Source organism: Bos mutus, chromosome 18 (assembly GCF_027580195.1).
Source record: "Bos mutus isolate GX-2022 chromosome 18, NWIPB_WYAK_1.1, whole genome shotgun sequence".
NCBI classification, from domain to species: Eukaryota; Metazoa; Chordata; class Mammalia; order Artiodactyla; family Bovidae; genus Bos; species Bos mutus.
In genome coordinates this window covers 8,412,201-8,439,832 of record NC_091634.1, presented here as the reverse complement: position 1 = coordinate 8,439,832, position 27,632 = coordinate 8,412,201, and the positions used below count along the sequence as shown (strand labels likewise).

Genomic DNA, 27,632 nt, shown 5'->3' with positions numbered 1-27,632 from the left:
GCACAGCCAGGGTTGAAAATCACTACACTACTTAGCCTTATGCAAGTGCCATGGCAGACATTGGTAATCAATCTGAGGTCTCAGGAGTCTTAACTGAGCTCGAGGCAGCCATTATCAATTAAGAGCTGTGGGAGAAGCCGGAGAAGGCAATGGCAATCCACTCCAGTACTCTTGCCTGGAAAATCCCATGGATGGAGGAGCCTGGTATGCTGCAGTCCATGGGGTTGCTAAGAGTTGGACACGACTGGGCGACTTCACTTTCACGTTTCCCTTTAACGCACTGGAGAAGGAAATGGCAACCCACTCCAGTGTTCTTGCCTGGAGAGTCCCAGGGACAGGGGAGCCTGGTGGGCTGCCGTCTATGGGGTCGCAGAGAGTCGGACACGACTGAAGCGACTTAGCAGCAGCAGCAGCAGCGGGAGAAGCGGAGGGGGACAGAGGAGCAGGGCAGAGTGTCACATAGAGGCCACTCTCTTGACACAGGGCGAGCCTGAACCTCTCTTGAGCTCCTTCCAGGCTCGAGGCTGGAGCAGCTCTCTGGGGAGCCTGCCCTGGTTTCCCAGGCAGCCTCAGTTCACATCCTGATGTCATACCAGTGACACCAAGTCCACCTTCTGGCACTGGCCCTCCTCCGGCTGTCCTCCCACCCCCAATGGGGACTGGCCTGGCCCAGGGCCGGCTGGAGGCACGCACACACCAGGCCGTCCACTAACAGAGAGGTCCACGTGCTGGATCAGGAGGAGGAGGTGGTTGGGCCCTGCCCTCCTTCCCTGGGCAGAGGGCTCCTGCTGTTTGCGCTCCCCCCCCCACACACACCCACCTGTCCCCCTGATCCACCTGCCAAAGCCGCTCCCTCCCCCACCTCTGACAGATGGAACAGTGCCACTGGGGCTTCCGGCCTTCCCTCCAGGGAAGTGCGGATGTGGGGTGTGAGGCTGGGAGACTTGGTGTGCCTCCTCCACCGTTTATTTTTTGGCCTTGGCTTCCCTGGTGGCTCAGGTGGTAAAGAATCTGTCTGCAATACAGGAGACGGGTTCCATCCCTGGGTTGGGAAGATCCCCCGGAGAAGGAAATGGCAACCCACTCCAGTATTCTTGCCTGGGAAATCCCATGGATAGAGGAGCCTGGCGGGCTACAGTCCATGGGGTCGCAAAGGCCCTGGTAGTGACTGAGTGACTCACACACACACGCCTCATAGACTACAGGATCTTAGTTCCCCAACCAGGGACTGCACCCATGTTCTCTGCAATGAAAGCATGAATTCTTAACCAATGGACCACCTGGGAAGCCCCCTCCACCCATTTTTAAAAACACATGGCTGCATCAGGTCTTAGTCGTGCCACGCATCATCTTCGTTACAGCTCCTTGGCTTAGCTGCCCCACAGCCTGTGGGATCTTAGTTCCCCGACCAGGGATTGAACCAGTGCCCTCTGCACTGAAAGGTGGATTCTAACCACTGGACCATGAGGGAAGCCCCTCCACCCCTCTGTATGCTGCACACATCCTCCTGCCAGCTCTGAGTTGGAGGGGGGCACTGCCATCCATCATCCCAGCTAAGGAAGCCAGGGTCCAGAGGGCCCAGGCCTCAAGACCCCAAGCCCGTGGCCCCTCCCCAGACCCACCATGCTGGGCCTCCCCTCCGGGAGGCTCTGACCCAGCACATCCTGCCAGGCAAGACTGCCCTCTTGTTGCCTGCAAAGGGTGCCCAGAGCCCAAGCAGGGTGATGGGGGGTGGTCAGGAGGGCCAAGAAGATGGGACACAGGCCTGAGGGTGAGGGGGAAAAAGAGGGGCAGAAACGTGAGGAGGAGGAGACTCGAGCACAAGCGTTGTCTTTTATTTCCTTCCTCGGGTAGCGGCGGCTTCCCACCACCACCACCTGGAAGCGCAGGGAGGAGACGGAGGGGTGGGCATGGGGACGACCCTCGCAGCTCCAGGGCTGGGTCCATCCTGAGAGGTCGGGGCTGCAGGAGGCAGGGGGCTCCCAGTGCGGGGTGGGGGAAAGGAGCCACCCCCTCCCCAGCAGTGAGAGCGAATCACGGTGGCTACATGGACCCAGAGCTCAGCCAGGGAGGAAGGTGGAGACGAGGAGACGAGACACCGGCTCCATGACTCAGCTGGCTGGGAGAGGTGGGGCTGGATGCGGACTCCGACCCCCGGCAGCACCCACAGTGAACAGGCCTGCGCCAGAAAGCCTGCCAGAGAGCCTGTGTGTCGGGGTGGAGAAGAGCAGCTCTGGGGGCTTAAATAAAGGGCAGGGGGTGAGGGATGCAGTGAGAACAGAGGGTGACCGTCTGGCCAGTGGGCCCGGCCTCGGGGGCCCCGGAAGCAGTGCTGAGCCCGCGGGGTGGCTGTAGAGTCCTCGGTGGGAGGAGGGAAGGGCTCGCAGCCAGGGTCTCGGGCCCCCCTCTCTCTGGGCTCACACGGCGATCCTCGCTGGAGGGCCTGGCCGGGGGAGAGCGGACGGGGCAGGGAGACGGGCGCCGGGGCCCCGCGGGGCTTAGCGCAGGTCCTCCTCGTCACCCTGGATGGTCTTCTTGATGCGCAGCAGCATGGTGGTGAGCCACTGGTCCAGTCGGGAGATGGAGTCGTACTCCTTCACCTGCGCACCGGGCGACAGGCTCGGGGTGAGCGGCCGCCCTGAGCCCGGCCTCGCCTTCCACCCTGTCCCCAGTCCCAGCCCAACGGGCTCTGTTCAGGATCCTCTAGACGGTCCTGTCAGCAGCCCCTCCCTGAACAGGGGTGAAAGGATGCGTAGCCCTGACCCCGGACAGAGCCTCTCCCTCCTGTCTTTACTGGCTGACGCATGAGGGCTCCCGCCGGGGGAAAAAAGATTTACAGCTGGAAAAACAAAAGGTCCAGCTTTCTTGTTTTAAGGATGGGAAACTGAGGCCTGGAAACATGGAGCAGGCCTGTTCTGAGCGCTGCGGGCGGGTGGGAGGGGGGTGGGCAGAGAGAGCCCCAGCCTGCGGGCCCCCTCCTCTCCCATCTCCTGTGCTCTGCTGCTGAGATTCCTGCCATCCACCCCGGCCAGCTGTCTGGGGAGGGATGGACTGGCCAAGCTTGGTCCCTGACATCATTCAGGGGTCTATGATTCGTGAGGGGTGCCTGGGGAGAGTCACACTGGACAGATCCAGATCCACCTGGGCTGCGTTTAACAATTCCAGAATGCCTCGCAACAGGGTAAGGACAGGGAGAGCATCTCTGTGGGGAGATTGTTATCAGAGAAGCTGCTGGAAGGGGCCTCCCAAGGCCACCTCTCCTGCACCCCTAGTGGCACCTGCCTCCAGCTTTCCGGGAGGTGAGGGAAGGGGGACGACATGACTCCCTCCCTGCACCCCCAGGGTCACCCAGAGTGCCCGATGTGAGACTCCCTGCACTACTCATCCGGGGGACCCTGAGGGGTGCAGAGACCTTGGCCTTCAGGAGCACACAGACACGGGTTTGAATCCCAGCTCATCTCTAAGATGGGGAGACCACTCCCTGCACCTCTTGGGGCTACTTGTGAGGATTCTGGGGTGACGGGAGAAAAGAATCCACAGCCAGGGCCTGGGGCCAGAGACAAAAAGGAGGAAATTCACAGGACCACGTCTGATGGGGGCTGCCAGCCCCGCAGCTACTCACCGCCTCGGTGTAGCTGTCCACGTTCTGCTCCTCGTGGGCTTCTAACAGCTTCTGCGAAACAACAGGGGGTGGGGCTCAGGAGCCAGGCAGGCCAAGGCCTGACCCGGAGGAGCTCCACACACAGTATCTGGGTGGATAAGCGTCAGGGGTGCCCAGGCTGAGTGGGAGAAAGAGGCTGTGCTCCAGCCTGCCCTCAGCTCAGAAGGTCACTGACACGGAGCATCACCCATGCACGCGTGCCCGTGTGCGGGTGAGAACCCACAGCCTCCCTGCTCTGCCCTGGCTCCATCAACGCTTGAGTCTTGTCTCAGCCAGAAAATGGGGACCCAGATGGCAGATGAGATTGGCGGGGGAGGGGTAAAAAAAGGCCCCTGAGAAACACTGTACAGGTCTCAGTGGTTGTGCTAACCGGAGCCCAAGCCCCCGATATGGGAGAGGAGCAGCCCAATGCCCCCGCAACACTCACTTTCATCAGCTTGCACTCCCGAGAGTCGGAGAACGCAGGGAATAGCTCCTCGTACTTCTGAACAGCGAGCTGAGGGTCAGCGAGGACGGAGGGAAGGAAAAAGGGAACAAGCTGATGAAGATCCCCTGGCAGCTGCAGGGACCTGGGGCTGCTCCAGCCCTAAGTCAGCTGTCTGTATCCCCACCCCAACCTCCAGAGACACAGGGCTCTGTGCCTGGTGAAGAGGCTCCCCAGAGCTAAGCTCAGCGCCAACCTGGCTGCAGACAGCTGTGGAGGTGGGTGGCGGGCAGGGGACGGGGGCCTGGGGAGGGAGGAGGCTTCCTCAGGCCGGCGCTTGGGGCCTCTCCCTGCACCCAGCCCCACCAGGGTAGGTGCACATGCTTTGTGCCATGCCTGACGCCTCATGTCTAACCCTCATGAGGACCCAAGGAGGGTCAAACGATGGTGACTCCATTCTGCAAGTAAGAACCAGACCCAGAGACAGCAGTGACCCACACAGGGCTCAGGACACATTTTGGGGAACTGAACCGGCCTGACCTCAAAGCCCAAGCTCTCACCTGCCCCAGCAGGCACCCTCAGAGTGAGGGTGGGGCTGAGGCGCACCATGTGGGTGAGGGCAGACAGCTGGAGACCCCAGGAAACCCCAGATTCCAGCAAAACCCAGCTCCTCTCCGAGCCCTGACCAGGCTCGTGCTGAGAGGCCCTGAGGATGGGTGGGGTGGGCAGGCAGGCTCTGGTTCAAACATCAGCAGTCAGAAAGGTCTGGACTCCTGGGGCAATTTACTAGCCACATGGCCTTGAATGAGAGACTCTGTGTCTCAGCCTCGGTATCTTCCTCTGTGAAGTGGGATGACCATGGTGCCAACCTCGTGGGTTACAGTAAGGACTCCAAAAATGCTCCCACAAAAGAAAATGCCTGGCACCAAGCCAGCCTGGAGTTGGAAACGCAAAGGGTACAAGGGTGGAGTGAGTGACATCACGGATAGAAACGCAGTGAGAACAAGCTATTTCCTGCCTGAAGGCGCTGCCAGGGCCAGAGAGGAGCAAGGGACCTGCCCCTCCTGAGAGGCAGAGAGGTGACTTGGCATAGTGACAGACACGGTGCTCCAGGGGTGGTCACGCCATGTGGCGTAACTCTGGGGGGCCCCAGGGCCTGCCATTCACCCTGTGTGTATGTGGGGTAACTCTGGGGGACCCCGGGGCCTGCCGTTCACCCTGTGTGTATGTGGGGTAACTCTGGGGGGCCCCAGGGCCTGCCGTTCACCCTGTATGTGGGGTAACTCTGGGGGGCCCAGGGGCCTGGGCTCACCTTGGCGTTTCACCCCGTGTGGTGGTAACCCTGGGGGGGTCCCATGGCCTGGGCTTACCTTGGCGTTGAGCATGTCGATGCAGAAGTGGCAAAGGGCAGCCTTGAAAAAGTAGTCCTTGGCGCTATACTTGAGGAGTGGGCTGTCCATGGCGTTGGTCCCCACCTGAAGGCACAAGGCGGTGGGCAGCCAGAGGGCCGGGTCACTGCCAGGCACTTGGGAGCAGCTAGGAACTAGGTCCATGCCCAGTGATGCCCTGTGAACCCAGGACCCCGAGGGCAAGGAAGCCAGAGACCAGCCCCGGGAAACTCTGCGTCAGGTCTGAGAGACCCAGGACCCGGGCGTGCTGCGGGTGGGTGTGTGGCCCCAGGGCCGAGGCCAGCTGTCTGTGGGCTCCTGGAGATGCCTGAGCAGGTGATGGGGGCGGCGGCCCCGCTGTTGGGCTGACAGGAGGCTGGCATGCTGGTGGGCAGAGGGGCGGCAGGCTGCAGAACATGAGAGGCGGCGCCCGCCCCGCGCTCCTCCGAGGCCAGCTGCCTCCCTGTCTCCCAGCCAGGCTGAACCCACCAGGGGGCCAGGCCTCGCCCAGGAGGGAGCATGCACATCCAGGGGACGCCCCCTCCTGCCCTCTCTGCAGGCTCCTCAGCTGCAACCGGCCATCCCGGGCCTTGTGATTCTTTCCGCTCTCTCCCCATCTGGGAGTTGGCCTCGCTCTGCCCGCGGAGGCCCTGGTGAGCAATGTGGGGAGGACTTGTCTAGGGAGAGCGTGATGACGCCACACGGGGCCGTGTGTGGAGAGTGCTAAGCCAGGCCGAGTCCAAGCTGAGGGCATGGGGATGACCGAGGGCGCTGCAGAGAAGTCGGGGGAGGGTGGGAGGTGGGGAGAAGGGGCGCCGGCCAGCAGGGTAGGGCGCAGTGCCTGCCCCAGAGAGCGGGGCTCAGGCCCTGCTGTCCCCACCTGCTCGTAGATGTCGATGGCCTTCTGGTACTGCTCCAGCTGCGCCGCATAGCCGGCCACCTTCAGCAGACACTTGTTGGCCGAGCTGAGAGGGGTAGAGAAGGGCAGGGGGTCAGTGGTGGCGGGGCCTGGGGCCCTCGCCGGGGGCGGGGGCGGGCAGGGGGCGCCTGGGTACCTGTTGGACTCCTCGCCTTTGTAGTAGTCTGCGGACTGCTCGTAGTGGGCGATGGCCTGGGGCACACGGGGCGGGGGAGAGGGCGAGGGGCTCAGGCGGCCTTCGTCGCCTGCGGGCCCGGCAGCTCTGCCACGCCCCAGGCCCCCAGACTGGTCCCAGAGGACTGGCTGCAGCAGCCCTCCCCACCACTGGCCAGGCTGGGCCCCCGCCGCCCACCTTCTCAATGTCCACCAGCTCCGTCTCGTAGATCTCGGCGATGGAGATGTGGTGCTTGGCCGCGATGGTGAAGCGGCCCTGGGTGAGACGTAAGAAGGGGCTGTCAGCGACGAGGGGGTCCCGAGCTCTCTGCCCAGCTCAACCACATGCCCCTCACCCTGGCCCCCAGTCCCATGAAACTGGATTCTCAGCCCTTGGCCACCTGTGGGAGGGGGGTCCGCCAAGGAGGGTCCTGAGAGGCACGAGGCTTGCGAGGGAGGCTTCTGCCTGACAGGCCTGCGTCTGAGTGCTGCCCCGACCAGGTGACTGCGGGCATGCCCCCCCACACCCAGCCTCCATGGGAACACAGCAGATGGGGCAACACAGGAAATACGGGCACTGGGACTGGCCAGAGGCCTTGGCCCAGGGGCACATGTGACTGGTCCAGAGAGGTGGGAGGAATAGCCTTAGACTCTGGGCCAAACGTCAAGAGTCCCCGCTGCCCCAGAGAGGGCCTGCCTCCCGACCTCCCCTCCCGTGTGGTCAGATGGCCCTTCTCCCCACGCACGCTGCAGCTTCCCCCGCAGGCCCCAGGGCCTTCCCCAAGGCGGCCCGGCTCCCAGAGCAGCTGAGCACCTCCTACCCGCCTCCACCCAGCGGCGGTCCCTGTGCCTGCCGCTCTGGAGACCGAACCGCCCAGCGCAGTGTCTCCTGCAGCACCCAGCGGGGATGGCTACACGGTGACAGCATCGCAGGACCCGCCGGGGCAGGACGGGCGATCGGCCCCAGGTGAATGTGACGCGGATGGGGCCTGGGCTTGGCGCCTCAGGCTGGCTCTCCCGGCTTGGACCAGCAGCCAGGGCTCATCTGTCGATGAGGACGCTCCCCAGGGCAGGCGGGGCTGAGCTCACTCTGGGCTGGGGGAGGCTGGGGAAGGGGAAACTCCATGGACACGTGAGGGCCCCAACAGTGGTAATGCCTTTGAGTGAGGACAATGGTGGCCTACGGGGGGCTGGAGACAAGACCTGGGGAGGGGCCGTCCGCCCCTCTCACGTGCTGGGAGCTGCCACCAGGAGCCAGGCTGGCACGGAGCTGTGTGAGGACCCAGCCAGCCCAGCCCGGCTCCGGCTCCGGCTCCTGTGACAGTTCCCTTCCCCCCTCCGCCTCCCCTCCCGTCTCTCTTGGGGGCAGGGGATGGGATGGAGGGCGGGGAGGCAATAAGGCAGGGCTTGAAGTGGGGTAAGGGGAGGGAGGGAGCCAGGACATGCGGTGGCCCTTACCATGTCTGTGTAGATCTCAATCGCTCGCATCAAGCAGTTGATGGCCTCTGGAGAGAGAACAAGGGAGGCAAGGAGGAGGAACGAGAAGGTGAAGTCGTTTCAGAGGAGAGGAGAGGAGAGGAGAGAAGGGAGGCGCCGGGCCGCTGCAGAGGGCTCAGGGGGGCACGGGGGTCCCGAGCCCCAGGAATTTTGGCTTGACTCATTCATGCTGCTGGCTGTGACCTGCTGGGCACGTGCTTTCAGGGGAGCCCTGCCAATACGGCTGCCCTCTGCCCCGGGGCCACCGCGATGTCACCACCTCCCCAGTGACCGTGGGACAGGGCGCAGCCGGCACCATGTCAGACTCCCTGGGGGTTTGAAGCCAGAACTGCTGAGGGCCTGCACTCGGGGATGAGCTGCTGGCAGCCGCAGCCAAGCCTGACACTGGAGGGACAGCCAGGTCCTTCTGCCACCCTTCCACGGCGGGACCCTGAACCAGCCGTGTGCCCTGCCCCTGCCCGGCCTCCACCGTGGCAGGAGGTGGCAGGGTGCTGTGACCCCGAGGCCCCCGCCGTGGGGTCTCCGTCACATCCCCGTGCACCCATCGGCTCCTCAGACCACAGGCGTCACCGACAACACACACACCCTGGGGTGGCGCTCGGAAGGAAGCACTGGGGCACCTCTGTTGGACTCTCGCACGCGACATTTTAAATTTGGAACTTTGAGAAAGGTTGTTGTTTTCTTTTTTTTGACAACTTATTTGGAAGAGAGAGAAGCATGAGTGGGAGGCATTTTCTAGCAGACAAAGATGAGCTCTCGGGTGGATGTTTTTTTAAACGTCATTTTAATGCATCTCGGGAGGACAGTGTGTTGGGGGAGGTGGGAGGAGGAATACAGAGAGCCTGGACAGACCACAGCGGGTGGGCTCTGAGCTGGGGCACAGCTGAGCGTTCACGCAGCCCGGGGCATCGGGAAGGCTCCTGGCCTGCCGCTAGGGCTTCAACGTCAGCAGGGCCCACAGGGCTGAGATGCCACCAGGAAGGCCCAGGCCCAGTGCCTGCTTTCAACAGGGGCTCAAGGTCTCATCACCCAGGGAGATGCATCAACAGAGGCTCTTAGCCTCAGACCTGTGGTTGGTCCTTCAGGGAGTCCACAAGCCCCACTCCCCCAACTCATAGGCCAAAAGGGGGTGTCTGAGAGCTATTCTGGGGGATGGAGGCTTGGGAGGTTGGGTGCAAGGCCTCGGGGGACCCCCCCCAAAAGATTCAGAGAACGTACACCACGGGGTGAAGGTCATGAGGCTGACAGGTGGAAGCCTGGGGCAGTAGCGAAGAGGAAAAAGAGGCAGGAGAGAAGGAGAAAAAGGAGGGAACGCCGCGGACAAATACAGCGGAGGAAGCAGTGTTGCTGTCTCTCACGCACACACACTCTCACACGCTCTGTGACAGAGTATTTCCCGAAGCAACTGATGAGCTAACAGCGCAGTGCTAAGGATGCTCAAAAGCCAGGCGCCAGGGCTGCAGCGCACGGGCTCTGCACACCGCATCCTACCCCGTCCCCCACCCTGGGGGACTGGTTGCGACTCGGGGGCTTCCTCTCCCAGAATGCTGCGGCGCATAGCTTGGTCTCCGCAGGCCAAGGGGGCAAAGGCTGCCCCTGGTGAGGTCAGAGCCCTGGATGCAGAGAGGCTGGAAGCTCCCAGGCAAGACAGGAACCCTCGCCCCACCGCCACCACCACAGTAGCTGCCCAGGGCCTGCTGGCGCTGGCCTGAGTGCTGTCGGCCAGAGGGCCCCTGCGGCAGGGGAGGACGGCTTAGGCGCAGCCAGCAGCGTGGATTCACACAGGGTTGAGGCCCCTCGCTCCAGGACAGCTGTCTCTGGAAGCGCAGGCTGCCAGCTGACACTCCAGCTGGCGCGCTAGCGGACAAGCTGCTGACACGCGGCTACAACCAGCTTATTTCCAGTCTCTGGGACCCCAGCCGTGGACAGCCCCGCACAGCCCTGGACAAGCATGGCAAACCCAGCAACCTGACACCCACCATCCACCTGCGGAAACCTGGAGCCCTGGGAGGCAGGTGGGGTGAGGGCGGTGCTCAGGCCCAGACAGGGGAAAGCAGTGGCCTTAGGTCAGGGCGGACTCTAGAAGGAGAGCGAAGGCAGGCACCAAATCCCGCCGTCCGCCCTGGTGGCCCTGAGGCGCAGGCTCAGCTGCCTGTCCGGGGGCAAGTGGGGAGCTTCCAGGACTCCTGCAGGAAGCACTGACACAGCTGGAGGTGTCTGAGGCAGGTGAGGCCAGCAAGGCCCCAGGGAGCCGGCCACCTGCATGGGGAAACCTGGCAAGGATCCACGTGGGCCCTCTGGCTCTGACTGACAAGGCAAGTGGCCAGGCCAGACCCCCACCTGACAAGGGCCGGGGGTCACCCCTTTCAGACATACATCTCACGCTGGTGTAGGGCTGGGCCCGTCTGTGCTTTAACTCACATGCGATCTCTGCTTCCTTGACCAGGAAGTGAAGACCCAAAACACGTTGTTGATGGCCCCAGGTCACAGAGGAACAGGCTCCCATGGGCCTCGGAGACCAGTGAGCCCCACCCTCCTTGAGTGGGGGTTGGTCAGTTATGACGCAGGGGTGCTGGGAGCCCCTTCAACACCTCCCCCTGCTCAGCAACAAGAACCTCCAACCCCGGCCCTGCCCATGAGGCTCTCCCCTGCGCCACGGGACCTTCCGTTCCCCGAGAGCCGCCTCTAGTGCCAAACCTGCTCCCTCCTGGCCTCCACATCCAGGGCAGAGAAGCGGGCTGGCTGATGCTGAGACAAACCAAGTCGCCCTCTGTGCCCCACGACGGGCACGTCACACACAACCACCGCCACCTGCCCACCAGACACCTCAGCCATCCTCCGTGCTTCTGGAGGCCAGGCACGGGTCACACCCTCACATGGGCCCTAGCGCCCCCCACACACGCTGCAGAGCCCGCTGCCAGCTGAAAAGCCTCAGCTCAAAAGCTGGGAAAGGATGCCACATGCTAGTACCCGCTGGGGCCTGTCCACCAGAAGCGCTGGGGATTGTTTAAACGGCAAATCTGCCCTATGCACTTGCTGAGAAGCCCGGCCTCAGCTTCCACCCCAGGAACCAGTCCTTCCAGTCACTCAGGTGCGGCGGCCCAATGTCTGTCACAGGTGCCTGGGCAGCATCTCTAGGTCGACCAGTTCCCCAGAGAGAAGGCAGGCTGGGGGCAGGGGCGGGACTCTCTGAGGGGGATGCACAGTCTTTCCGGGGTGATTCAAGCTGAAAACAAACCCACGGTCATTCATCATGTGACCCAAACCCTGGCTCATGGCCACATCACCAGTGGCCTGCTGCACCTCAGCGCCAACCAGCCAGGTGCGCTGAGCTTTGGGCAGTCACCAGGACACACCCGGTCATGAGGTCTCCCCTTGGTTCAAGCCGCGCTGAGTGCGCCATGTGACCACCGAGGCCAACGTCTGAGAGACACCCGGCTACAGAGGAGAGGCCCAGCAAGACTGGGGACAGAGAACAGGTACTTGGCCCTCACAGACATCAAACCCTCGACTGGGAACCAAAACGTCGCGGTGGCGATGATGAATTCGCCACCAATGTCCCCTGAGCTGGCATGTGAACTGGGGCTCACAGATCCGTGGAAAGACCCCGGGCACTGGTGCAAACTGCCCTCTCTTGGGAAGGACAAGCCTTTATTCAAGATGATGCATCTCCTTTTTTTTTTTTTAATTAATATTTGCGTATTTCCCATTCTCTTGTGAGTGGATAGTGATAACAGATAGTCATTAGAAAAAAAAAGCCTTTTGCTTGTTAAAATTAAAAGTTGGCAACCCATGTCTGGCACCAAGATTAAAAAAAAAAAAAAAACAACTAAAATTCCAGCCCCCCAAGATCCAACAGCCTGGTACCCGCTGGGCTGTGCATCTACTTTAGATGAGCCCAGCGGGGGACAAACATGGTTTCCTCACAGTAAGTCAGCCCCAAACTGGGCTTTGGTCCCCAACACACTCTCATCTGAAGGAACTTACTCTCTGGCAACCGCATCTCCACCCGGTTCTCTCCAATCCCCCCACCCTGGGGGTAAGGGAAGCCAGGTCAGGATAACTTCCGCTCCTTTTTCGGCAGACTCCTACCTGGCTGGTCTCAGAACCCCCTCCCGCTCCCTCCGCGTGTTAATTCTGACAGCAGAACAGATTTTCCTCTCTCCTGGGCACGCGGTGGGCCTGAGATGTAACTCCCACTCCCACATGCTCCCGGGCTCCGGGAGGGGCGCCACCAGCTGCAGGCACAGAGCGGGAGGGGGAGGCGGAGGCTGGGAGCCAGAGAGAGGCAGACTGACGCCAGGCGGAAGGCAGCCAACGCGCGAGTCACAGCGCGAGCGCCGACGGCGCGGCGTGGTGGAAAACCTGCGGCCCTCTCTGGAGGGCTCAGCGGGGGCGCGGGTCCACCAGGCTCTCACCTTGGGGGTCGGCTTTCTTGAACGCGTTGCCGGCGTCCACGAAGCAGGTGGCCGCGTCGTGCTTGCTCTGCAGCTGCAGGTGCAGCTGGGCCGCCTGGCAGAAAGCGCTTCCGGCAGCTGGAACAGAAGAGGGTGCGCCCTGCCTCAGAGCAGGGCTCCAGGCTCTGGAAGCCGCTCAGATGACGCCTGGGGAGGGGGCTAAGCTCTCGTCAGTCCCTGAGAGAGGAGGAGACTGGCCTGGGGGAACCGAGGTACAGGCCTGGACCTCAGGCCACCTGATCCGAGCGGTGCCCCCCACCCCCACCCGGAAGCTGTCCCCCAACCCCGGGGAGCCTGGAACCAGCATTCCAGAGGGCATCACAGGCTGGGGCCAGGTGGGGGTCCTGGGGGAGAGAGGGGCAATCAAGACCCAGCTGCACCACACTCCCACCACCTCCCCTTTCCAAGCCTGACTTCACCGCCACCCACAGCTCCCAGCCCTTGTGGTCTAACTCCCCAGCTCCCAGTCTCCCCTGGGGAGAACTCACAGGGTCCAGGCCCCCAGGAGGTTCACATCCAGAAAGGGAAAGGGGATGTGGATGCCATGAACTCGAGTGTGTACATGGGTTCTCAGTCCCTCAGTCGCGTCTGATTCTTTGCCAGCCCGTGAACGGTTGCCCACCAGGCTCATCCGTCCATGGGATTCTCCAGGCAAGAATACTGGAGTGGGTTGTTACTTCCTTCTCCAGGAAGATCTTCCCGACCCAGAGATCGAACCCACATGTCCTGCGTCTCCTGCCCTGGCAGGTGGATTCAGCCGCCTGGGAAGCCCCTATGAACCTGAGTGCATGGGGACAATGCCCACGGGTGGAGGGCAGCTGCAGCGACCACACCTGAAGCCTAGGCTGTCCCGTACTCAGCCGCCCCGTCACCTTCCACAGGTCTGTTCCCGCGTCTCTATCTTCTAATTTGACTTGAGGGAGACAGAGGGAGCCCTCCTCTTCCAGGGGTGGGAGCTGTGCTAACTGGGAGCTCCAATGGCCACATCCAGCTCCGTCCTGAAGCCCCTGCCCTTCCTCTTTCTCCAGCCGAACTCGAATCATGGAATTTCTGAGTTGGAGGAGGACAAGAGGGCCCGGCCCTATACTCTACCTTTAGAGCAGGAAACTAAACTCAGCCACCCAGGTTTTCACTGTGTCTGATTTCTTTCCTATTTTTAAGGGCTCCAAACTTGAGCGCAGAATTTCCAGAAAGGTAGTATCATTGGGGGGAAAAATGGCTTAAGATTTTTGTTTGACTATTTGGGGGAGGGAAAGAGGTGACAAATTTTAAAAGTAAAGCAACATCCACGTGATTGAAAAAGAAATCTTTCAACGGTATTTTGTTTTTGGGGTGAGCATAAAAATACACACAGAATCTGGCTCCAGGCGCAGTGTATGCTGTGAAAGCTCAGGAGAAACTCTTCTGATTTTCAGGAACCCAAAAATAATCTCGGAGGAGGAGAGCCCATTTTGCCCACTGCCTCCACACCCGCCTCTGTAGCCCGTCCCAGGCTTCATTTCCTTTGTGGTCTGAAGTCAGAAGTTCCTCCTGGGTTTCAGCACTGTCTCTGCTTGATTTTCTCGACCCAATCTTGCTGTTTCTTTTTAAACTGGAGTGCAGTTGATGTACGATGTTGTGATGTTACGTTAGTTTCCGGTGTTCAGCACAGCGGACCAGTGACACGTACCACGCACACATTATTGCTCTTCAGGTGCTCAGTTGTGTCCGACTCTTTGCCACCCCGTGGGCTTCAGCACGCAAGGCTTCCCTGTCCTTCACTATCTCCCGAAGTCTGTTCAAATTCACATCTGTTGAATTGATGATGCTACCTAACCATCTCATTCTCCGTTGCCCCCTTCTCCTCCTGCCCACAATCCTTCCCAGCATCAGGGTCTTTTCCAATGAGTTGGCTCTTCACATCAGGGAGCCAAAGTATTGGAGCTTCAGCATATACATACACATACACACACTTTTTTTAGATTCTTTTCCCATATAGACCATTAGAGTACTATGTAGAGTTCCCTGTGCTATGCAGTAGGTCCTAGTTACAATCTTTCTGATGTTTGAAGCCTTGTTATGACATCAGCCCCAGAAGGGCTCAAGTACTGGCTTTCTGAACCTCTCCTCCAGGCCCTCAGGTAGTTCCCAAACAAATCTCTGGCCCCTCAGACCTCAAGGAGCTCCTGCCCGCCTGCCCGCCTCTCCTCGGGGGACACAGCTCAAGCCGCAGCCTTGCCAGGGTCTGACCTAATCTTCCTGGCCAAATCAGAAGGGCTACTCCGCCCACCAACACGGACCTGAGAGTCTCTGGAGCCATGGGACCTGGGATGCCCACTTCCGGGTAGAGGCCCTTATGACGCTGTCTGTGTGGGCGGGCATCCTGCTCCAGCTGGAGTGAGCACACAGATGGCCGGGGACCTGGTCAGCGCTCCTGCAGTTTGCCAATCTGCTGACCGGAGTCCTCAAAGGGCTCTCCTGCCCCCTCCAGAGGGACAGGTGCTGCTGACACGAGTGAGGAATGGAGCTGCCACCGCGCCGGGCTGACCGCCCTGCGTGGAGACGGCTGAGCCTGCATCACAGCCCCTCGAGGTCAGGACTGTTACCTCCCCTGCTGTCCTGAGGAGAGTCCAGCAACTTCCCCAAGGTCACGTGGCCCCAGTCTGAGCTGGACACAAATGCCAGTCACTCTGGATTCCAAAGGTCAGGAAGCCACCGGGAGCTGTTCAGGCTCCACAACCGGAGTTCTGGCTTCTGAATTGCTTCAGCCACTCACTCATGTTGGTGTGCTGGGCAAAGGACTGGGCCGAGCCTCAGTTTTCAAGTCTGTGAAATGGGGATATTAATGGTACTGACCCTCATGGTGCTGCTGTGATGGTTGAACTAAACACTGCCTGCTTGGTGCTCAGGGGAGTGCTCAGTCATTGCTGGACCACTTGAATGTCCCTCAGCCCAGAATTCAGACTCTGATGGAAGAATTAGAGAACTGCTTCCGGGGAAACCTGAAATTCTTTTCTATTTTTAAGTAGATGGTGTGTGATTTATAATACTGTCTTAGTTTCAGGGGTACAGCAAAGTGGCTCACTTATATATGTATGCCTTTTCTGATTCTTTTCCATTATATGCTATTATGAGATTATGAGTATAGATCCCTGTGCTGCCCAGTCAATCCTTGTTGGAAATCTGACATTCTGAATTTAAGGAGAAACCCCTTAAGAGTTCACCAATCCACATGGGTCTATCTGATTCAATAATCTATTACTCATCCTTATCATCTAAGTCTGCTCTCCTGGGTCCTGGGACCCAAGCTGTAAAATGACCCAGCTCAAAACGACCAGACGGCAGGCCAGCGGGTCTGTAGAGCCAGTGACGGCTTTAGAGAATGGGGCCTGCAAGGCTGACCCCTCAGCCAGGCCTTTGGGATGGGGAGCCAAGGGAAAGGAGGTGACAGAGCCACAGAGGGGCTCTAGCAGGGATCACGTACCACTCCAGTTTTTGGCCATTTTGAACATGTTCGCTGCTCTGGCGTAGATTTCACATGCTTCCTCTATTTTGGACGAGCCTCTGGGAAAAAGGAAAGGAAAAAAAGGTAAGGAAAAGATCTTATCTGGAACCAAAGAGAAAGCATGCCTTCTGCCCCAGCAACAGTGGAGATGTGCCCTTATGTGTCTGAATGGCGGCCCCCACTTCCCTGTGAAGCCAGCTTTGCGAGTCCAGCTGCAGCTCAGGCCTCCGTGCGGGCTCAAGGGAGACAGAGCCGGCAGCCCCCAGCCCCTCCCACAGTTTGTCCAGGCCCTCCATGGGCCGGTCCGGGCTGCACCCTCACGATGGGGACCCTTCCTGACCACCCCCCAAAGCCCCGCCTCCGACAGTCTCCTCCACTTTCTGCTCGCGATGCTCGGGGGCTCCCATGCTTTCGCGAATCCCTTTCCCCATGAGACTGCAAAGCATTCTGGGAGAGGAGTCCAGCCGTGGATGCTGGGTCCCTTCCTGTCTCAGCCCTGTGCCTTGCAGCCTGCAGCTGTTCAGTGAGGCCTCTCAACCCTAAAAGCATGTCACCACCCATTCACGACTTGGCAGGTATGTAATAATACACACACAGAAAGAAATACTGTTTTTAAGTAAGTACACAGAAAACTCCCACTTGTGTTAAAACAAAAAAGTGAGACCAGAAACATACATGTAAACACCTTATTACTGGGAAAATACACACAAAATAATTACTGTATTTTTCTATAAGGTGGGGTCTGTAGAACTGGGTGCCAGGTGTGGGGGACAAACTTATATTCCTTTTTAGTACTGTCTGAATTTTAAAAGCATCTACATATTTTACTTATTTGAGAAAAAAAAGTGCATGTATTTAAGTACTAAGGTTTGCATTGGGTCCCGTGGTCCAGGAGTGAATTACACTCCTAGCAACTTATCCTACGAAACTAAGGTACAAGGATGCTCAAAACAAGACTGTTTAAAGTGGCAAAATCATGGGGATTCCCTGGCGGTCCAGTGGTCAGGACTCGGTGCTTCACTGCTGTGGCCGGGATTCAGTTTCTGGTTGGGGAACTAAGATCCTGCATGCCATGTGGCGAGGTCATAAGTAAATAAATAAAATGGGCAAGTAATAACCTTCAAAACACTTACTGTGAAACAGTAGGAACCTGGAGGGTTCAGGGGAGGTACATTTTTTCAAAAAATAAAGCTCCTCGTATGGGCAGCTTTACCCAGCTTTCTGACTTCCAAGCAGTACAGAAGAACCTCTTCCTGAACTGGGGGGCCCTCTGTTAGTACCTCATCCGCAAGGCCCCTCCTTGTCCTTCTGTTGTTTCAGCTGCAATAATCCAGCCAGGCTGAGCCCACGAGGTTTGAGTGTCCATGTTTGAACGCCCACCGCCCATATAACTCAGGAGAATGAAACACACGGGCTCAGGAGTCCCAACAAACGGATTTTACATCTCTCCTCCCTGACATCAAGCAGTGTTGCATTTTGAAGAGAAGAGGTGGGTATTTGAGAAAATCATCACAAAATCGTCTTCACTCTCCCATCCCTCATCTCTGTTGTCAACCAGCCCTGGAACCTTGCTGACCCCAGCCGCGGAGGGTGAGGGTGTCTGGGGTGATCCTGAGTCCTGTGCGGGGAGCATCCCTGCCCTCCACACTGCTGGTGCGGTGGGGCCAGGCCGCCCATACTTTGGACTCATGTCGGATGTCTGCTGCAATAATCAAGCCGGAGCCGCCCTCCCTGGAGACTTCACTCAGTAGGCCTGGGCTGGGGCCTGGTCCCAGGATTTGCCAGGGTGGCCCCAGATGACTGAGCCGATCGGGCGAGTCTGGGAGGGAAGAAGCTGACCCAGACCCACCACCTGGGAAGCAGTCACCAGTGGCCTATCCCGTCAGGTGATGTCAGAAGGCTCCAGGGCGGGCTGGCTGGGACCGGTATTCTGGCCTCCTGGATCCAAGTCGCACCAGCTAAGGGTCTTCTTTAGCTGAAATGTGTCCCCTCTGCCCTCTGGAGCTGGGCAGACACTGCCTCCACCCTCTGTGGTCCCCAGGACGCGCTCCCCAACACTCGCCCTGCTGGGTCCCACTGTCTTCCCCCCTCAGCTGCACAACACACTGGGCCTGGGGCCCGTGTGGAGCGACGTCTTCAGAACCCACTTCTGGGCTTGGAAAGCTGAGGAACTTTGACCAGCTTCGGGCGGAAGAGATTTCAGAACAGTCTCCTGGGGGACCGTCCCTGGAAGGTTCTCTTGGAAGAACCAGCTGCATTCCCTGAAGTGCTCTCAGGCCTGCCCCCCTCCCATGGATTCCCAAGGGCATCCTTTCCTTCTCAGTGAAGTCCCATCCAGACCCCACTGTCCTCAGAGAAATCTCAGGCTCCCGGATGAGTAGGAATGGCCCATCCCACCCCAGCGAGGCCTGAAGCCGGATGATCAGCCACGAGCAGAGTCAGCCCAGGCCGGCTCCCCGTGGCTCAGTGAGACGGAGCAGACTCAGACACAGAGCCTGTCGGCTGCTAGGCTGAAATTCTATGATCCCAGGCTAAGCTGGGCCGATCCCGTGCTGGGTCAGTCATTCTAACTGTGGGGTGGAAAAGCCAGAGGGATTAACATCTGCTCAGGCCTCCGGGCTGGCCTCCTCAACGCTTGGGTCCCAGCCGGGTCCCTGGCTAGGCGATGACAGGAGACTCTCTGGAGTGCCAGCCTCTTGGAAGTGGAGACGCTGAAGGCGAAAGTCGTTTTGCTTCGGGTCCCTGAGACCCCGGAGGAGAAGCCGTTCGTTCACAAGGGGGACAAACATCTCTGCATTGAAGATGTGCCAGGCACAGCAGGGGACAGCAGCACACGAAGGGGAAGGCCCTGATCTTGGTGAACAGGACATCAGCAAGACCCTTCCAGGGGGACCGGGGGTGAGGGCTTCTTTGAGTGGGCAGGTCAGAGAAATGCTCTGTGACTGCTGAGATTTTCAGCTTAGTCCTCAAAGATGACTCAGGAGCACCCGTATGAAGAGGGAGTGCATGGCAGGCAGAAGTCACGGCACGTGCAAAGGCCCTGAGACACGAACAACCCCAGCCAGGACAAGGAAGAGAAGAGGGCTGGGACGCCTATGCTGCAGGCAGTGGTGGGCCACAGGCTGAAGAGGCAGGCGGGAGACCCCAGGCTGGCATCCAGGAGAAGGGTCCGGGCCCTGCAACAAGGAGGGTTCTGGAAAGGAAAGGAGGGGCAGAAGAAGACCCCAGCTCCTCTGCTTTTCTAAGCTGTCTTCCCACGTGACAAATCTGCATGGCTCACTATAGGACTCCTCTCCTGAGAAGCTAGGCTGTCAAGAGTTAGGTCAGGCCACTTCATGTCACTTATCCAAGGGCGGCCTCCCCAACAAAACCTGCCAATTCCCTGAGGGAAGGAAAGCAGGCCTCCCTCGGACCCCTGCCCAACTACCAGAGAAGCTGGCCGGTCCTGCATCACTGACGAGCCGGGGGGCGGCTCCTGTGACAGCTGGCTGTCTCTCCCCCTCTGATCCCCCCAAGCTGCCTGTGATCCACGCCTCCCATCCCACGGCTTCTCTGAGCCATGCCGGGAATAGACAGAACCGGTTTGGGCCAGCCTGGAGCAGGGCGGTCTATAATTACCCCCGCTCAGCTTTGCCTTCTCCTCCTTTCCAAGGCGGAGGAAGCGGTCTCAGGTCTCCCAGGCACGGACACCAGCCTCCAGCGACCGCCATATGGAAGGAGGGAACCATGCCAGGAATGCACAGACGGCCGGTGGGACCCGGGCCAGGGGGTCCGCAGGGCAACATCTCAGCCTCCCTCCTTCCTTCCTTGGTCCCCTGGGCACTTCCTGGAGCCCAGAAACACGTCACAACCCACCCACCCGAAGTCTCTGGGGGTCCTAAGAAGGCATGCAGATGGAGTCACTCCCACTTGAAGTCCTCACTCAGTCGCGTCCGACTCTTTGTGATTCCATGGAATTCTCCAGGGCAGAATACTGGAGTGGGTAACCATTCCCTTCTCCAGGTGATCTTCCCAACCCAGGGATAAAACCCAGGTCTCCCGCGTTGCAGGAGGAATCTTTACCAGCTGAGGCACAGGGAAGACTTGTCCTGCTGTGGTGCCCAAGCCACCTGCCCTGGGTCCTCTCCTCAGCCTGGAGGTCCCCACCTTGATTCTCAGCCGCTGCCCGGGTGGGTCAGTCTGGCCCTCCCCTCCTTCTCCACTGTCCATCCTCATGACTCCGTACAGCGGCCAGCTGGGCACTGCCTGAAACAGCACAGCAATCCCCACAGTCACCCTCCAGGTCTGAGCCCGGAGACAGAGGCGGCGGGGCTCACAGAAGCTCAGGGGCTGGCCCAAGGCCCAAGCCTCTAGCTCACTCGGCGATCCGGGGACCTCCTTTCGAGTCTTTTGAAAGAGCAAGGAGCAAGGCCCCTACCTGCTCTGGCCTCGCCTCTTGATTAAACAGCCAACACTGCTCAGGCTTCCCTCACCTGAGGAGTAGATGCTGCTGTCAGCTGGGGTTGTTCAGTTGCTCCGTCGTGTCCAACTCTTTGAGACCCCACAGACTGCAGCACGCCAGGCTTTCCTGTCCACCACCAACTCCTAGAGCTGGCTCGAACTCATGTCCATTGAGTCGGTGATGCCATCCAACCACCTCATCCTGTCGCCCCCTTCTCCTCCTACCTTCAGTCTTTCCCAGCATCAGGGCCTTTTCCAGGGAGCAGGCTCTTCGCATCAGATGGCCAAAGTATTGGGGCTTCAGCATCAGTTCTTCCAATGACTATTCAGGGTTGATTTCCTTTAGGACTGACTGGTTTGATCTCTCTGCCGTCCAAGGGACTCTCAAGAGTCTTCTCCAGCACCACAGTTCAAAAGCATCAATTCTTCGGCCTTCTTATGGTCCAACTCTCACATCCATCCATGACTACTAAAAAAACCACAGTGTTGACTATACGGACCTTTGTCAGCAAAGTGATATCTCTGCTTTTTAATGGGAAGGGATTCACTAAGCCAACCCCCTCCCCATGCCCCACAGCCCGAGCCATCCTTGCGGAGCAGCAGGTGAAGAAGGAACATCAGACAACAGAGGAGGCACCCCCCGGCCAAGGAGCAGCAGGCGGTCCCAGCCTTGCCCCACTGCTGACTGCACAGGGCTGTCCAGAGCCAGAGCCACGGGGTCTCTGGTCATCCCTCAGCACCTCCGCCCAAGAGCCCTAAGCCCCTCGCTGGCTCTGCAGTGTGCCAAGATCCCACATTGCACAGGCCCCAGGAGGAGGAGAAAATCCAGTGTCTCGCGCTAACTGCCCAGCTCTGAAATGCCTGGCTGGGCAAGGGGGAGAGAGAGAATGGACTTGGGGGACCAGGGACCTGGGCTGAAATCAGCCTCGGGCACTCTGCAAGCTGCGTGACTTGGGTGAGCGATTCCTGAGCCTCAGTTTCTTTATCTGTAAAATGAAGACAACGAGCCCGACCTGGGAGGTGTCTGTGAGGCTCAGAGACGCAGTACCTGGCGCACAGCACAGAGCCCAGCTCGGAGCATGTGCACGACTGGATGCTGTTATAGGAATGAGGAGAGAGACGCTCTGAGGGCTGCCTGCAGCAGCAGAAGTCTAGAATCGCTTGGGGTCGGTGGAAAATCTGGGGAGCGCAGTCAGGCAGGCCTGGATTCCAGGGCCGGCTCGTGGCACCCCAGCCCCTGCTTCCTCATGGGGAAGTGGGGAGAAGAGTCCACCCCTGCAGGCCTGCTGGAGGCACGAGGAGCCCCGCAGGAGGCACCCAGGAGAGTGCCCCCAACACAGCAGGTGCTGAGCCAACGAGCTCACTCTCACGAAGCTGGGGGAGAGAGCAGGTTCCTACTGTTCACTTCCTACTGCATCTCCGCATGGGTTTCATCTTCCCACCCCGGGCTAAGCCAAGGGGCACCCCTCCCCCGCTTTCCAGAGAGCCCGGGACCTCCCACCTACCCCACCCCCAGCACATCCCAGCGCCCTCATGACCATGACCTCAAAGGCAGGGGCCAGGCGCCTTCCTGCGATTCTTACACTGATCCCCTCTGCACGTTTCCTTCATCCCAGCCAGAGAGCCCAATGGTTTCCGTTCTTAAAAGATGTTTCTGGGGCTTCCCTGGGGGCTCAGTGGTAAAGAGTCCGCCTGCCAATGCAGGAGATTCGGATTTGACCCCTGATCCGGGAAGATCCCACGTGTCGCAGAACAATTCGGCCATGGGTCAGGCCAAGACAATTGAGCCTGTGCTCTAGAGCCCAGAAGACACACCCACTGAGAGCTCGCGCTCTACAACAGGCAAGTAGTCTCTGCTCGCTGCAACTGAAAAGCCCGCACAGCAAGGAAGAAACCAGAACTAATAAATATTTACTTAAAAAAAAAAAACTGTTTCTGAAAGAGCCTTGCCGCTTACTGAAATGCAAGTCACTCAGTCGTGTCCAACTCTTTGCGACCCCATGGACTATAGAGTCCATGGAATTCTCCAGGCCAGAATACTGGAGTGAGTAGCCTTTCCCTTCTCCAGGGGATCTTCCCAACCGAGGGATCGAACCCAGGTCTCCCAGCTGAGCCACAAGGGAAGCCCTTGCCTCTTAGTAGCCCCAGCCTAAACAGGAGCATTCATACCTCTGTGTGACCACCTCCACCACGAGAGGCAGAACCCCTAGACTGCAGAGACATAAGGGCCGGGTTCCTTGGAAACCTGAGTCCCTTCAGGAAAGCCTCCACTCGCAAGAGCCGCCGAGTGCTGAGTGGGGGATCCTGGCAGTTGGCAGGGATCAGTGAGTCAGTGCCCAATTCCCCGGCATCAGAGGTTCTGCCTGCTCTGCAGGCGGAGAGCGGTCTGGAAGCCGTCACTCCCAACCCAGGCTCACCAAGGGCCCGGGGGACACCCACCTGGACCTTGGCCCCAGTCTCTGGTCAGGCAGGTCTCAGGAAAGCCAGCCTCCAGGGCTCCTGAGGGTTTCTGGTGCCCAAGGACAGTTCAAGCAGGAACTGTGCCACCATGATCTCCTGGCTGCTGTCCGTATACACAACATGGCACCCTGTTATCTCTAGCTCTCCAAGACTTCAGGTTCAACTTCTAAACACAATACCTAATATTAATAACAGCAGCAAGCACTTAATAAGCACTCTCCAGGATCACAGCACTTTACATACATAACCTCAGTCTCTCCTTACAACAACCCTAGGGAGTACGTATCACTCTCACTTTCATTTCACACGTGAAGAAACTTGCTAAACACTCTGGTATCTGAGTGGAAGGAAGTTTTTATTTTGGATGTGGGAGAGGGAGTCAGAGGAAGACGTCAGGGAGGGGAAAGCCCCGAGGAACAGAAGCACTGTCTGAAATCCCGAAGGGGCAGAGCAAGGACGTCTGGGTCCATTGGGAGCTGGAAGGAAGAAAAAGCGCATCTTGCTTTTTCCTTGTCCTCTCTCCTCTTCCACACTTACACTGTGTTTGGGAAATCGCCACCTTTCTGCTTCCAGGGCAGAAGTCGGGGCTGCTCTCCCATCTCCTGTCTGGAAGCTGAGGGAGGGGAAGGCAGCAGGAGGGAAGGAACAGAAGCAGCTTGGATCTGAGAGCCGGCTGGTACCGCCTCCCCCCCAGGCTGCTGGTGCGCCAAAGCCCCCTAGTGTCTGGCGGCCCTGAAACAACAAAGGGCAAAGGGCTTAACATCCCAGGCAACCAGGCTGCCCTGGATCCCAGGCAGATGTGACCCTGCCTGGCCCTTTTGATCTGAGCAGAGACCTCTCAAACTGGAATGCTGCCATCACTGAGGTTCCTGAAAGGCGAAGGGGGAGCTGGAGGGACGAGCTGAGCCCTGACACTCCCTCTTGCATTCCTGGAAAGGGGGCTTGTCAAACGTGGAAGCCAAGCAACCCCAGCTCCAGAGGGCAAGTGTTAGGAGCGGTTCCTGCCCGCAAGGCATGTCCTCCTGGGCTGGCCTTTCGGGCAGACAGGCTCTGGCATGCTGGTCTCAGTCTCCATCTGCAACCCTGCCCTGCACCACTGCGAGTGCTCTTAGAGCTGAAGGCTCTGGGGTGAACACACCTGCTCTTCTTTCTTTCAGACATGTGGAGAAAACTGCCATGTGGGTGAGGAAGATGGGGAAATCAGGGGAAGGAAACTCCCTGAGATGCGTAGTTTGCCAACATCCTCCTAAACGGAGTGCCCAGAAATGGGCCTGAGCCTCAAAGAAAAACTCTGAATGGCAGCAAGAGGGTTTTGGGATGAGACAGGCATGGGTATGAACACCAATGCCCACTCAGCGGAAGACTGAGCACAAAGACCCGCAACTCTAACCCCTACAAATCCACCTCCAGAAGGACGTTGTGAGGACCACATAAGAGGATGCACATCGAGTGCCTGGCCCAGGCCTGAGTCAGAGTCAGAGAGAGCCCTTAATAAACATTATCAGATGTTATTACTGTCACTGCCTTCACCCTCCCCCACGCCAGCTGCTGGAGTCCTTTCTAAACAGGAGGTCTTCAGCACTGGGCCTCCTGTGAACTGAATGCTTGCTTGTGTCCCCTGCCAAAACTCATGTGTTGAAATCCTAAGCTCCACAGTGATGGTATGAGGAGGTGGGCCCTTTGGGAAGTGACTAGGTCATGAGGGTGGGGCCCTCATGACTGGGATTAGTGCCCTTACAAAAGACACCACAAAGAGCTAGTTAACCCCGTCTCCGCCCTCCCACAATGTGAGGACACAGTGAAACGACAGCTGTCTGTGAGGCAGCAGGCCCTCACCAGGAACCAGACCTGTCAGCACCATGACCTTGAACTTCTTGGCGTCCAAAAATGTGAGAAATAAGTTTCTGATGGTTATAAGGCACTGAGCTTACGGTATTTTGTTACAGCAGCCTGAACAACCTAAAACAGGCCATTAAAATCCTCAATGCTCTCCAGCAGCTCTGCAAATCCAAGCCTTTTCTCAAAAAGCCCTCCAGGATGGGGCCCGGTTCTTGTTCAGTTTCATCCCCTTCTGCCCCGTCTACCTTTGTGGGCTGACACAGAACCCCCCGGAGTAAACCTTCAGACGCTGACCTTCACACATCTGGGCCTTGCTCAAGCTGCCTCTTCTGATGGAAGGAGTGCTCTCCCACCAGAAAGGACCCCTGGAACTCCTGCTCATCCTTCTAGGTGGAGGCTTCTCCTCACAGGGAGCCAGCCCTGGTCTCTCTGGATCTCTGCTCCCCATCATTTCTGGACAAACCTCCCCTTACCCTAGATCTCTGTTCACACAACTCCCACTGCCTGGAACACCCTCTCTAGCCCCCACTCCTGTGGCACGTCCCAGGGTTCCCGGGGGCCCAGCTCATTCCTCACCAGGGCATTCCTTAAGCTCATGCAGCTTCCTCTCAAAAATGTGACAATTTTGCTTTACTAGTGTGTTAGCAAGTCTTCATCTTGCCTTCCCAGCCAGGTGACAAAGTGTTTCAGGCCCTGACTTGGCTGCTCCTTCCAAGCATGGCCCAACAGTACACTAATCCCCAGGGACCAGACACCAAAAGCCACCCAGTAAAACCATGACCTGACCGAAAACTGAGCTCTTGGCCCCACCCCAAACACTGCACTTGAGTTTCTCCCCTTGTGAAGGAAGCAGAAACACAGACACGCTCTCCCCACTCTCAGCCTCTAAAAGAAAACATTCCTCACCTAATCAATACAGTCCATCAGCTGCGGATGTTTTTCCACACTAGGTAGGTCTCAGCCAAGTTACTCAAGTTCTTGTGGTGGATAAGTAAACATTATCCACCACTTGCAACAATGAGCAGTTCCCATCTCCTCTCCTGGGAAGAACACTCCTCCTCATTTCTTACCAACCTCCTAACACCTCTCTCCTAAAGCCCCAGTCTTCCCCCGCAAACCCCTTCCCCAGCCTCTGCCTCTCTGCTGCCAGGTTCCATGGCCCCTCCTCACAGTTCCTCCTAACTCTCTACACACCCGCCTGTTCCCCTGCAGCTCTCCTCCCAGTTTCAAGAACAACACAACCTTCCTCAGTCCTCCCTGGCTCTCTCTCCACTGGAGGTCTCAAGCCCCTTCCGCTAACCCTATCAAGCCCTCATGGCCCGAGTTCCTTCCCCAACCCCTTTCAGCTCCTTACTTATCACACTGTCTTTCCCTGCTCTGACAGGCCCCCACCCCCACTTCTCCCATCAAACCCCGTCCTTGATCCCCATCAGTCCCGAACAGGCTCCATACCTGTTTCCTTCCTGGAAATGACACTGATGGTAGCTAACACTTTCAGAGTGATAACCACGTCCAAGGCTCAATTCTACACCCTTTAAACGTGCCCTACTTCAATACTAGTGGCAAATGCCTGAGACAGGTTTCTCTAAGACACCACCCCCCCATAATAAGGGAAGTTAAACAGCTTGCCCAAGGTCAAGAAATGGCAGAGCCTAGGCTTCTGACCTCAGCTTTTGACCCTCCTGAGCCACTAAAATTCCTCCAACGACAGTCATCAGAACAACTTTTATGAGCCAACATGAACTCATGTGAAATGTCTGCCACAAGCATTAGGGGCTGGTTCTGTTTCCCAGGCCCCTTCAGCCCTAACCTGGGCATGCCAGTCTCATCCTGCTCACACTGCACACCCCATCTTTACTCGAAGATCACACAGCAGGCCTCCGGCCCCTTAGGTTTTCTTATCTCCCTCATCTCTCATTTTTATTCCACCAGTTCCTAAACCAAGCTTCATCCCAACTTAGTCTCCAGTCTCCCAGCCCTCTTCTTTCAAAGGATTCTGAAGGAATCCTCTGAAGGAAGGAATCCCAGAGATTCCTCTGTTCAGATCTCACTTGGCAGTCAGATCTCCTTACACTAGTCACCTGTGACCAGGGCCATATCCACCTAAGACACCTCACGCTACTCAGACTGGGTTCACCAATCGTAGGATCATCTTAGCCCTGACGCCCGGGCCAGAGTTCACATAAATCCATCACCCCAGGTCTCGGAAAGGGGACGCCCTCGGGCGTAAGTCCTCAGTCTCAGGCCCCAAGACTGCCGTCTGGGATCTTTCAAATAGGCTCTCCTTGAGCTCCAAAAGGCTTCCTGGCCTGGCTTCCCTCCAGGCTCCCTCGGTCCCCGCAGGCCACATTCCCTTCAAGGCCTGAAGGGCCCGTCTCCAGCCTGGAGCCCCTTTCTGCCTCAAGATGGTTTCGCCTCGGCCCGGGTGTCCTCAGCCTACGGCCCTGCCACAATCTCGGACAGTCTCTCCTCAAATCATGCTGTCAGTGCTACAGTCCGGCGTCCTGGCCATGGCTTGTGTGCCCTCTGCTGCCTTAGACCATGTCCGTAAGCCCGCAATCACCCGCGTCCTCTAGGCTCGAGCTCTTCGTCTCTACCGCCGCCCCAGAACATGACTCCTCCGTCCTCTTAGCCGAGATCCCGGCCGACCCCTGCGCGCGGTTCTTACCCGAAGAGGCCCGAGAAGAAGGACTGCGAGTTCTTCACTTTGCGCTCCGCCTCGGCCAGCAGCGCCATCGCCTCCGCCTCCTTCCCGGAGTTGTCCATAGCGGCCGCAAAAGTACTCAGCAAACCGCCGGAGCCGTGCCCTCGGAGAACTCAGCTACGGCCGGGTCGCAAGAGACAGGTCGGGGGAGCTTAGCGGGCTGCGTTGACGTCGCAGCGGCGCGCGCCTCCTGCGGCCAGGAACCA

At 58.5% G+C, this 27,632-nt stretch overlaps 1 protein-coding gene across 1 annotated transcript; it reads right to left on the bottom strand.

The window, feature by feature from the left end:
- Positions 1–1,814: 1,814 nt before the first annotated feature.
- NAPA (NSF attachment protein alpha) lies at positions 1,815–27,632 on the bottom strand. Its single transcript, XM_005900925.2, has 11 exons — positions 27,391–27,632; positions 15,963–16,042; positions 12,461–12,577; positions 8,004–8,050; positions 6,745–6,822; positions 6,529–6,584; positions 6,354–6,438; positions 5,456–5,560; positions 4,089–4,157; positions 3,623–3,673; positions 1,815–2,600 (listed from the first exon to the last, which is right to left on the bottom strand). The coding sequence occupies exons 1-11, from the start codon at positions 27,486–27,488 to the stop codon at positions 2,499–2,501; spliced, it is 888 nt and encodes a 295-aa protein (XP_005900987.1). The 5' UTR covers positions 27,489–27,632; the 3' UTR covers positions 1,815–2,498.